This window comes from Carassius auratus, unplaced genomic scaffold (assembly GCF_003368295.1).
Source record: "Carassius auratus strain Wakin unplaced genomic scaffold, ASM336829v1 scaf_tig00215808, whole genome shotgun sequence".
Classification (NCBI taxonomy): Eukaryota; Metazoa; Chordata; class Actinopteri; order Cypriniformes; family Cyprinidae; genus Carassius; species Carassius auratus.
In genome coordinates, this window is record NW_020528251.1 from 596314 (window position 1) to 609654 (window position 13341).

At 37.0% G+C, this 13341-nt stretch overlaps 1 protein-coding gene across 1 annotated transcript in view; it reads right to left on the reverse strand.

The window, feature by feature from the left end:
- Window positions 1–13341, reverse strand: part of LOC113095894 (forkhead box protein J3-like) — a 93827-nt gene that overhangs the window by 9063 nt on the left and 71423 nt on the right. The window contains exons 4-5 of the mRNA XM_026261214.1: window positions 10434–10517; window positions 6183–6284 (exon numbers count right to left, since the gene is read on the reverse strand). Of these exons, the coding sequence (XP_026116999.1) occupies window positions 6183–6284; window positions 10434–10517 (186 nt within the window). The remainder of the gene's footprint in view (window positions 1–6182; window positions 6285–10433; window positions 10518–13341) is intronic.

Genomic DNA, 13341 nt, shown 5'->3' on the forward strand with positions numbered 1-13341 from the left:
GCCAGCAAGATGATCTGCTGTGTCAGACGGCTGAGAGGGGAGTACTCTCCTTCAGCAAAGGTCACGATGCTGGCAGCGCTGAAACGGTCAACTCTTACAATGCAAATTGGTTTGGGACAGCTCACAAAGGTCCCAAATACTACAGAGACCCTGACCTTTCTATGTGCAGTGTTGAATGCGCAGTTTTACGAAGCGGAAGAACCTCCACTTCAAAATGATAATTCCAATTATCATTTGAAAAGCTGAACTGCAAATATGTGCTGGTTGCAAAATGAGAATAAATAAGGCATTGGAGGGATGGTATGGGAATGAATATAATGAGCTCCTGGGAGAATAGTTCTACAATGAGTTCGGCGTGGTAGGAAAGGATGAATGGAATCACAACAATGCTGGCCATGCTCACATCACACGCCACGTGTCTTGGCAGCAGCAGCGCAGTACTAAAACTAGGGCTGCACGATTATTGAAATAGAATCGAAATCGTGTTTTGAAGGAGCTGCAAATAAGAAAAATTCTTATTCTTTTAGTGAAGCATGGTTCTGTGATCAGCAGTTAATCTCCATCCAAAGGCCAGAGGGCGCTCTTGCGCTGAAACTCCGAAGAAAATGCCTTCAGCGGTAGCTATATAAACAAAAGATTTTACAGCTTTCATTAATTCTACATGACTAATAAACACAGGACTACGACAAAATATGTGACCCAGGACCACAAAACATCTTCAGTGTCAATTTTTCAAAAATTAAGATTTATACATCACCTGAAAGATGAATAAATAAGCTTTCCATTGATGTATGGTTTATTAGGGTTGGACGATATTAGCTGAGATACAAATATAAAAAAATCTGGAATCTGAGGGTGCAAGAAAATCGAAATACTGAGAAAATCGCCCTTGAAGTTGTCCAGATGAATTCTTAGCAATGCATATTACTAATCAAAAATTAAGTTTTGATATATTTATGGTAGGAAACTTATAAAATATTTTCATGGAACATGATCTTTACTTAATATCCTAATGATTTTTGGCACAGAAGAACAATAATTTTTAACCATACAATTTTTTTTTGGCTATCGCTAAAACTATACCCCAGTGACCAGGGTCACGTACGGTTTATTGGAGTTCTTATTATTATAATTTTCATTAAAATAAAGTATATTTATAATGCAATGCCTTTATCACTGCTTAGAATACTATGAAATATGTTGCATGCCTTATTATGTCTAAGAAGCCACATCTCACAGAAGAATAAGAATTTATTTCAAAACACTTGACTGACGTTATGAAGTGAGTTTGGATTAAAAAAAATTATTAAATGAGGTACTTTAACATGCTTTCAGATGGAGCAGCATTTACTACACAGCGCTGTAGTTCAATGAGAAGCTTTGCAAACAGCTGTCATTACTGCGAACGATTTTTACGATTTCACAATCCTGCAATAAAATCAGCTTATTTTTTTGCTTAATTAAGCCAATAGGGTCCAAAAAACAAAACCCTATCGGCTTCCATTGTATGGACATTTTCAAAGACCTAGGGTTAACTATATTTCAATAGTGAAAGGCCCAAAAGATTTTTGGTTGCTGCAAGAGATACAGCAAATGCGTTGGTCCTGTTCCCCCTTGACTCAGCGCGACAGCAGATAGAAAGACATTACAGATCACGGTCTCTTACAGAGAATTATCATTCAAGCAGAATAAATGTTTCATCAATCCTATTATTCCCTGTTCATCAAAAGAGCGGAGCATAACGGTTGCCAGGGCTGCACTGGATTGAGGGTGGATGGGGGGTTAATGTCATAGAATGATTTGCATATTATAACTCTTCACTCTTTCAGCTATGTTTAGGCCTGGGAACAGTACATTACCAGAACAACTAACCCTGTGTGCAACTAAACTCAGGCATGTCAAAAATTCAATCACGCAGAAAACAGTTACAATTATAATCAAAACCCGGTGTGAAGAACAAGTATAAATGTTATATGTAATTAAGTCATAAAAGAGGCTTTTAGCCATAAGCCTTTCACCACAATCTATTTTTACTCCCTGTATCCATAAAGTATGATTTAAAGATCTCATCACACTGTGGTTTGTTCAAGGCCCAAAACGTAGACGCCTACATACTAACACTGTGTGCACGTCCGCACACACACATAGGCATGCACAGTGGGAAAGTAACATGCAGAAAGAAGGTAAGGGGTGAACAAATCCATTGCAAATACTCCTGTGTGTTTGCTGCATTGGAAAAGGAGCACTATATTTAGCCGTGAATTAAAGTCAAAAGCCAGTGGAGTCTTTCATACGGGCGACTAATCTGCAGCATGAGACAAGGATTATGAAATCAAAGAGAAATCCACCCAGGTGTCTCTAACAATAACTCGCATTCAAAAGAAAAATTCTACTTCTACACAATTTTTAGACAATGTTAGAAAAGAATGAAAGAGGAAATTCAATTCAATTAATTTTTTGTTACAATCTTACAATATAAAAGTATAATTATATATATATATATATATATATATATATATATATATATATATATATATATATATATATATATATATATATATATATAAAATTTTGATTACTTAATTTCTCCTGTGCATTTTAAAGAAAAATTTAGAAAGGTAAGAAGCTTTAACCTAACCTAGAAGGTTCCAGCTTCAATCCATTTTACATTAATTGATATAATACAAATATAAAAAAATATTCAAAAATACATATAACAATAACATCATAAAATTACATAAATTATATATTATACATATATATACACAAACAAACACACATCAAATATTTATTTTGATTTATTTAGAAACATTTAAAATTCACTTTTTATGCACAAGATTATTAAAGCTCAGCACAGAGTATCATCATATTTCAATTTCAAAATATAATAAATGTAAATACAAATATAAATAATGAAAAATAATAAAAATATCTAAATATTTAAAATAATATTATAAAAAATATTTAAATATGCTAACTTACTGGCAATAAGATTGTAGTACACTCAGTTAAACTTCTCTTTAATTAATCTTTTAATTTAATTTATTTAACTCACTCTCTTTAAAACAGACTATCCCCCGGTTTCACAGACAAGGCTTAAGCCTAGTCCCAGACTAAGATGCAAACCAGTAATATTTATTTCTAAGGCATGTTTATAAAAACGACTTAAATTTATATGTCTCTGAACTCTGGTCTAATCCTGTCTTAATTAAGCCTTGTCTGTGAAACCAGGCCTATAAATCTGTCAGAGGGAGAAAGAGAGATTGCTCAGTCACAGCCAGGCTTTCCTTCTCCATGTTGTGCATCATAGGTGCTATCCCAGTGGCCTGCACTAGCAGGTGGGAAAGTATGAGAAAGAGGGAATTCCTGTGGCTTGGCATGAAGTGCTCAATAGGCGTGGCATGTTCTCTGTTTACAGGGCCCACACTGAGAAACAGCATCTCCAAGGAGCTACCAAACCCTGCTGTCTTGTTTTTGCTCTCCTGTGCGTTTGCTTTCTAGTTTATCAACGTTTCGAGTTGGAGGGCAAAGAAAGCATATCCTCATGGGATAACCCCGAAATCCCACTATAGGTGGATTTTGAAATTCTTCCCATATGAAGAATAACTTAAGCTTGCATTTTTTTTTAACCATTGTAAAAGAGGATACGTCTGTTGGAGTTGTGCTAAAACAACAATCAATGTTACAATAAAAGAATCAATAAAATGAATCATGGTTTATTGTGTTGACATAATAGGATGTGTTCCAAAACCAAGCAAACTAAGCAATCATAGAAGGGATCATAGAAATGCCCTGGAAGATTCAAAAGATACCTTCTTTTGGTCAAAATCACATTTGCTAAGACCATTCTAATATTTGTATGGTATTTATCTTTACACATATTACAGCCTCACTTTTTTATTTGGAAAAGTGTCAAATAAGGTTGTATTTTAGTTAGAACAACTCACTTTTGCAGAGAATTGTTGTAGGAAATATAACAATTCTATATAACTGTATAACTAAATACCATATACAGTACCATATTGCATTTCTATCCAAATGAACAGATCACTAAACTTACTATAATTCAATTTAAATGAATTCCACATTCCCCCTTAGTCCTCATCTTAAATGCCATACTCAATGTGAAATACTATTGGTTTAATGCCTGAAGTAAATTAATAACTGATGCTTTGGGGCTTTGTAAAAGCACTCCAGAGAGAGCGAGTAGACTGCACCAGGCCAAGAGTGGAGGGCTTAAGGTTAAAAAGCCCATTTAAATTTCAGAGTGTTTTTCTCCATTCCTTTTTACACACTTCTCCATGAAGTCATGCCACGGAGGGCGAGATACGGTGTGAGACACTCTGGGTGCTCTGCCTAGAAGACTTCTAAACACTGAACAAACTCATTCTCTAGCAGAAAAGTACTGCAACCATTCAGCACCACTATACAAGCTTTTATAGATGCAGTACAAGTGTAACATAACTTTCACTTTAAAGGAATATTCTGCATTCAGCACATATTAAGCTTTCTTGTGTCCACTGTCTGTATAAAGCACAGCTACCAAAGTCAGTTTCAAACCAAACAGATTGGTCAACATAGCAAAATTTTGGTGAGTGATAGCATACATCCTTGGATGCTACTCCTTCAGTCATTTTGCAATGCCTGGAGCTCTTAGCCAGGAGGTTGCATCATCAGATGGTTACCAACGATCATCAAGTGTTTCAACCCTTAACCATAACACTCTCCTGTTGGCAGGTCAGCAGTGGTGGCCAGGCACTACTCACTCCCTCCTGGCTGCCAGCTTACGTCCTCCCTCCTATTCCAAATCCAACAGGACAAACTTGAACCCACTGCAAAATCTGATAAGGAAAATATTTTTCCCTCATGCCAAAATCCTGATAACGTATATTCCTATTAAAATTATTAAACTGAACAACGGTAAATGCAACCTTAATCTTAAAAAAGGCAAAAATAAAGGTTACAGTAAGGTGTTTAAAATGTACATTTTTGAGGATTTAACCCTTTAACTGCCCCACCAAGAAAAAAGCATTTTTTGTTTGCATTTCTTATCTCCTTATGTCATTAGTTACCACACTCAATGTATTTTTTTTCCAACACGTCCCATAATTTTTTAAAACATTAGCTTAGCTTTTCTACGTTTACCATAAAGTGACAAATCAACCATTTGGTTGAGCACGTTTTTGAAAAATTATTGAAAACATACTAAAGTTTTTTCATGGCACCAAGTAAAATAATTTTGTAAAGTTAGGGCTCTTACAGTGTAATATGTCAAAAAAAATGCTTACCTTGCAAAATTTCACCAAAAACAGTTTACATGGCAGGAGTGATTTCTTTCTCTCTGACATCCATCAAAGAAGAAGTGTTGTGACAAATGCTGTTGATTTTTTTTGGCTTAACATACCTCTACCAGATGGTAGAGATGGCTCAATCAGCTTGAATTAAGTTAGGTACTCCTCTCAATAAAATATAGTGACTCAAAATGTGCTCAACCATTTGGTCGAGCGGCAGTTAAAGGGTTAAAATCAGAAATGTGAATTAAAAATGTATTTTTAAAAGTACTTACATTTTTCTTGTGTACTTTTTAATCCGTAAATTTGTAGACAACTTTTATATTCATTTTAGTTTTAGTTCAGTATTTGTGCTGCTATGGCAACAAATTTGTTAAATTAACACATTTATGACTTGCGGCTATACTGAGTGTGAGTATTTTAATGTTTACGGACCGGCCCCATTCACTTTCACTGAAAGTAACCTCCATTTTTGCTTTTTTAAAGAAAAGGAGGGACAATCACAGAGGCAACGAGAACCATAAAAGCAAACCATACTCAAAGATGAAGAATACTGTATTCTTACACTGCTTTATACGTTGTGAAGGCACACACCTGACATTTTGCACTCAACAGATAAATAGAATAAGGTATAAGCAATTCACAATACACCGCATATGCACCATTAAGAGGATTTGTATACGTAATGCCAGCCCAATATAGATGAGAACTGATGTCAGTTTACTCAGCGTCCATGTAAACAAAAGCATCACATGTCAGTCCTGTTAAGAAGTGCATGTATATAGTCATGGCAGGATAAACACAGATGTAAACTGGGTATGTAGACTGCTGGTGTCAGCTGTGAAAAGAGAAACACAGCCAGGACTTGTGCAGTTGAAGACTGAAGGCTACCTTGTTAGTCACAGTGTTGATTGCCAGCGTTGGAGAGGCACTTCCAGAGATGATGCAGTCCATTCCCAAGTTATCTGATTCTAGGCTGTAGGGCGTGGACGCCTGCGGGAAGACAAAAAAGACATAGTCAGCCAACCAGGATGTAGATGATGAGCAATGTGAAGTGACTTTGATTTCTATTCAAAGGCGTTTAGCATTACTCTGGTGAAAGAAATTTAAAAGCATAAGCAGTGAGCATCTATCAACAAAAGAGCAACACATTTTATTTAGGTCAAAATTGGAGGCATTCTGGGAAAGAGATGAGCAGGAGAGAGGAGAGGCTCCCTATGCTCTGTCTGCTCTTGCTGGGGTAAAAGATAACTTCAGCACGCCTGTCTCCCAAAACTGCTTATTATAAGAGGATTGCCTGCCAACAATGCGATTTTTAATTTGTGATAAACATAAATGTGATTTTGCTAAGTCACAATTTTTAATGTCAAAGAATTTCTTAAACAAGACAGCAGGAGGATGAGAGAGAAACAGAGAGAGAGCGAGAGCGTGTGTATAATGAAGTATAGTCTTAATAGTGAGTGTCACACTCTGCACAGACAGAATTCCCACTTATTTTTTGCATGCAGGGTCAGGCTGAGAGAGAATGGATCTAATTGGAGGTTTTTGATGTGAGTGAAGTGAGTGTCAGTATGAAAAATGTTTGTGTGTGGCCTGAGGGCAGAGCTGTGTGCTGAGAGAATGATACTCTCACTGGAGTCTGGAGTGTGGCAATTAGAAATGACACCAGCCTAACTGGCTGACCATACAGAAGAAAACACACGCCACCAACTCAACACACGAGGTCAATTAGGCTATCAGGCTCATGTATGATGTAGTTTGATTAGAACGCAGTTTGATTGTTTGAGACATCGGGCAAGAAATGCCCCTCTGTGGAATTTGTTTTATATTTTAATCATATTATACATTTAAGTAACACTGCACATGGAAGCGTGCTGTTTTTCCTGAATATCTTTGTGATGATTATAGGGCTGCAACTAACGATTATTTTGATAATCGATTAACCTGTCGATTATTTTTACGATTAATCGATTAATCGGTTTATGTACTTATATTTTAGTTTTTTCCATTTTTCCCCCAAGGAAATTATTAATAAAGGGTCTTTATCATTCAGCATAGATTTTTAAGAGATTTTAACCATTTTGCATTGTCATATCCTCATCAAAAATATACCTGGAGTTGTTTTATTATGTTAGTAATCCTTTGTCGAACTCTTCTGCAATCAAAACACTGACCCATACTCTAGCAAAATTCACAAGGAGATTTCAAATATTGTTTTCACCATGGCAGTCCTTAGAGCTCCTAAAGTAGTTTAACATCCCAAACAAAGCTTAAGGAATCTTTGAGAACATATTTTCACGAAGTATAAGGATAAAACAGAATAAAATTGCAGTGCATTGTATTTTATTATTTACTGGGAAAAAGCTTTATAGCTTATGCTGTGAAATTGTAAACAATCCTTCGAAAAAAAAAGTGCCAATGGCATGAAACCTGAATGGAACTCACAATTTAAAGTAAAATCCATCAGAAGGTTGTCCAGAAAAAAAAAATTGGGACACACACAAAAAACCTGCTGTGTGAAAAAGAGCAGTGAATACTTAGAAAAGAAGTGCATTTTAAATATACTCAAACATTTACCTCTCTCATTCAGTCATAATTAGGCTGCAAGTCTGAATTATGAACTGGTAAACGACAAACTGATCACATAACATGTTTGTAAAGCTTAAAATGTTAACTGTTAAAAAGCAATGTTATCAGCTTTTACGACTAAACATTTGCAAACAACCTTGTACTGGAGAATCTGCACAAATAAAATTCTTAGGGGCCGTTCACATATCGCACCTGAAAACGCTAGTCGCGCCACTTTCTCCTTCTTTCCAAAGCGCTCGGGCAGAAGCGCCCCTGAGGCGTCTGCCTTTGCTAAGCAACCATGACGTGCTCTCTCCATGACGTGCCCCTCCATGAAGACGCGGAAATTTCAACAAAGGATAAATGGATGCGGTGTGGACGCGCCTGGAAAAACGGGCGCATCGCACCGCGTGCGTGTCGCGACCGCGTCGCTTCCATTATGAGAATGCATACTGCGCGCCTACATAGGAAATAACGAACTTGAGCACGCAAAAGACACGATATGTGAACGGTCCCAGTTCAGTAGTGCAGAGTTTACAGGTTACTCTTCATTTTGAAGGCTCAAAGTAGAGTAAAGTACTCCCACTTCCCGCTGAAGGCTGCAGAGACGCTGTTCGGGAAGCACGTGACATAAAACGAGGCCAGCTATTGGCTATTCGCTACTTCACCTGCTGTACTGGCTGAGTAAAACCTCCGGTGGCTCATTACTGCCACACTTTGGTCACCGCAGATTTGAAATATGCACGAAATGAGCCGCTTATGGCAAATAAAATTTATTTAGCGACGAATCGATTACTAAATTAGTTGACAACTATTTTAATAATCGATTTTAATCGATTAAATCGATTCGTTGTTTCAGCTCTAGATGATTAATTTATTGATTAAATGAACAAATCTGACAAAAAGATGATGGGTACATCTAATACTGTTAGAAAAATTCCTCTTATAAAGGTAAACATTTCCCTGGAAATCAAATTAAGAGGACAAATGTTTCCCCTTAATGGATTAGTTCATTTCTGCAACTGCTGTGAACATAATCACGCACAGAATATGAAGCATATAAAATAACAAAATTCTTGTAAAAAGAGATATAATTTTAATATCACATAAGAAAATTTTGTCATTGTTTACCCTCATATCATGCTAAATCTGCATGACTTGTGTGACACACAAAAGTTGATTATGATATTTTGGTGTCTGTTGCTAAAGCAACTATCTCAAGCTAACCATTTTTTCTCATTGTGCTTGTGACTGTGATTTAGCAGTCTGATGCCCTGATAAATAACATGCTTCTTCCCAAATGCTCTTTTCATCTCTATGGCTTCCCGTCATGGTTATATGTCTACATGTCTTCAATCCCCTCCCCTTGTTCTCACTATGTACTCTTTCAGTTCTGCTGCCTCCGATCCACAATGCAGAGTTGGACAAAATGATGCAAGATGCCTCTGAGCCAGGTCAACCTCGGAGGCCAGCGTCGAGTGCAGCAGAGATGTATATTCCGGTGAGCAGTGCTCATGAATAATGGAAGGAAAAAGCTCTGGCTGAAAATAACCGGCGCAGAAACTCTGCATTAATTGATGTTTGCTAAAAAATGACTGCAGAATGCATCGTATGTAAAGGCTGCCTGGGGCACAGTTTATTAATAAGCTGGACCCCCTCTACAAGATAAACTGAGCCACACTGAGTAAGACAGCTTTATAAAAAGATATGAACACGCAATCAGCAAACCTGTGCATGGCACGACTGTAAAGCACAGACATAAAACAAAGCCAGTGTTCTCGAATCAGGAAATATTCAGTGCTGTCTCACTCTTTTCTATCAACACACCAAACCCATGCTGTCACATATTTCTGGCCTTGTAAAAAAGCAAAAACTCAAAGGCAGCACCATGCTAAGGTAGACTGACTCCAGGCTAATGCTGATGAAAAAAGAGAGACTTGGGCAATAACTTTTTTTTGGGGGGGGGGGGGGGTGTCAATGTCAAAACTAAGTCATACTATATAAACTGTAAATCTTATGAGTAGTTGCTTGGTTGGTTTTGTTTGTAGCTCTTTCCAAAAGATCAAAAACGTGCAATGAGCAATCAACACACATCGAGGGAGAAACGATGTGGTTTTCTGCAGAATATTTAAGTTTGGAAAGATGAACTTTAGTACTATAGGCTTACATTTTCTCCCCTATAATCTTTTATCCTTCAAAAATCTGTTTTTACAGCAGGGACCCATAAGTGGTCCTCACTACATACTAAAACAACACACACACACACAAAGACCTGGAAAGTACATTTTTATATTGATTTTTCAGTCATTTTATATTGATTTTTGATTTAGTTATTCAAAGCTCTTAAATATATTTATTGGTCGAAATGTAAAAAGTAATTCACAAACAAATTTGAACAGGGAGAGTGAGACTTTTGCTACTTTTGCGGTTTTATGCTATTTGATCACTCCCAGATTTGAAGTAATGAGCTGAAATTTGGCCTTAGAAAGTCTCTGTCTGAAAACCGACCAACAGGGGGTCTTTGAGGACACACACATACACGCACACAAAACACACATACAAACTTTCACTCACCCGCTCTCCAGACCGTGGCCTCTTCTTGGGTCGTGTGGGCAGTGTGTCCTCCTTTGGATTTGTGTCGATTGCCCAGTACGAACCCTAAAACAGGATGAGAACGAATATTAGTCCCAAAGCAAGTCATCATACTCTAAAAAAGTGGTCAGCTTAAAGCCATTCAATAAAACTTTGATAAAAAGCAGAGCATGAAAATCAGCGGGGGTTCCAATAAAAAAATAAAAAAAAACGTCTGTTTTTGTTCAGTATCAGAGACTGGACGCATTCACCATCAAACACGTTCAACTTTTAGTTCATCAAAGTTCCAGAAAGCTCATTTGTAAGCCCATCACGTCGGAAGGAAATTCACGGAGCTATATGTCGAGGTGAGAAGAAGTTGGGTCTTTCGCTACAGCCGTTTCTTGCACTCTCCACTTCGCATTTCTCCTGAGCCTTGGCAGAAGCTGGTAAAATGTTAAGCCCCTCCTGTAGCCCCTGTTCCTCAGCTGCAGGTTTATCGATTGCTCCTGTTCAGGGCTGGACACAGAAGTGTTGGATTTCTGGTCAGGCCTGAGCTCTGATAATCAGGCAGAAAATAGCACACCTTGGTTTGGGGCTGCTGGTATCCAAGCACCCAAGACCCTGGCTAAATAATTTATCTTTGCGTTCTTCCGGTTTAATTTATTTTTCAATAGTGCTGCTCTTCCCAGAACCTAAAGGCAACTCTGGCCACGAAGTTAGGCAAAAAGAAATTAACCTCCAGGCTTGGGTTTTATTTTAAAATATTTCATATTATATGGGATAAGATCTCAATTGTCCAGGGAGGGTGCGATCAAGACCTTTAAAATTACTTGTGCACAGCTTGTGCGTTGCACCCAAGCAAGAAGAATAATTGAAAATCACCAAAGGATTTGTCTAGATAGCATGCTTCAGGATCCTCAAACGTTTGGCCTCCAAAGACATATTGATAAAATGATGTAAATTTCTGCATTTAAACAGCAATACAGCACAGGTTACTAGTCACTGAGTTACTAGGCAATGAGCAAAGCTCCAGTACCCCACTATTTTTTGGAGTCTATTCCAGGGATTTCACAGCAAAACCCACCCAACTTCTACTCAAAAACAAGCCCAGTCGCTTTTCAAGGGCGATCCCCCAGTAAAAACTGCGTTTCAGGGGGTAAAATGCTATTTTTTTTTTATTTGGTTCTCCTGGTAAGAGTAGCATTTCAGGGATAAATATCAAGTTACTGGGCTCACTTCAACCCTCGGACGTAAAAAACATTGTCAACAACATTGCTAAAGTAGCTAAATTCCATGGACTTGGCAACACTTTGGTGTTGGTGCGCGATGTCCAGGCACTTTCCGAAATTCTTTTGGCTTGCTTCTGTTGGCTATTTACAACCCCCAGTTTCACAATAATGTAGAGACGGTATGACTAATTTACACACGCAATCACGCGTACTGGTACTGTTTACCTTTAATCTTTATTTATCTCTACACCAAGCAATAATATGTAAGAAATGTTACGAACATAGATTAACCCTTTCGAGTCGATTAACGCATATATGCGTTTTGAGTCATTTTCACCTGATAACCCTGAAAAGAACTTAAATTACACTCTCAGTTTTAATCGTACAGATAAGAGCAATACATCTATCGAATCTGTAAAGGGTCTAGTTTTTTTTGGATACAGACATAATAACAAAAAACCTTTGTGCACTTATAAAATAAAGATAACAAACAAGGTGCGCTGTCTACAGTCTTTATCTCCGCTGATCGTCATGTACAAACATTTCATTAAAATGAACTGTAACTCGGTGAATACTCAACGAAGAGACATGAGAGAGATATCTATAGAAAGCCTGGAATGTCTACTTTTAAACTAAATAAGTGCTGCCGAAAACAAATATTCTGAGATAAAGTAATCCATATGAAAACAACGCGATGTCTATTTTTCATATCTCCGCTCATTATATTTAATGTGACCACGCCCCCGCGCTTAACGCGCTATTCAGATTCAAACTGATGTGTGCGGGTTGAATACGCCCACACAGAAGAAAAAGCAGCGAGACTATTCTTCAAGTTTTTATTTTATTTTACTGTTTGCTTCGCGATGAGAGGAATAAGACATAATTCACCCCAAAAAGATGTGATGTGGTTGAGGATTTGAGAAATGGATTTCCTCAGAAAAAAGAATGAAGCGCTTTATTCAGCAGAGTCAGAGATCATAAACATGAGTAAGTCTCTTTTTATTTATTTGTACTAGTTTTCACATAACGTGTAAACATTTTACTAGTTAGACTTTTTCCAAATACTTTTTCCAAACTATAATTCCTGACTAAATGTATAATCAAGTGAAACATTATGAAGTTTCAATAACAATATACAATACTATACCATTCAAAAGCTTGATGTAAATAATATAAATGTGACAAATAGAGATAACTCTAACAAATGTAAAAACAATGCAGTTCTTTCGATTTATTCCCCCTAAAAAAAAACTAAAAAATATTATCAGCTCTTTTCAACATTAATAATAATAATAATAATGATAATAAATGGGGTTTATTTGGTAGAAAATAAGATTGTTAAAAGAATTTCTGAAGGATTGTGTGACTAGAGAAAGGATGCCAAAAAATTTGCCCTCAGAGTGGCACAGTTGAATGAGAGGCTCATTATGCAGCTCATTATGCAGGCCTTTGTCTTCTCAGGTGTAAATCACAATGATATTCATGATAGTTGACGCCTACTCGCATGTGACTTTTACCAACAAAAAGTGTTTTAGAAAATTTAAATCAATATATTGTTTTCTGTGAGTGAGTAAACAAGATGATTTTCACATCATTCAGAAAGAAAAATTCTAGGCTACAAGCTCCAGTTCTCAACTTTTCCGGCAACCAATTTTATGTATGTGTTTTATTGCCTTATT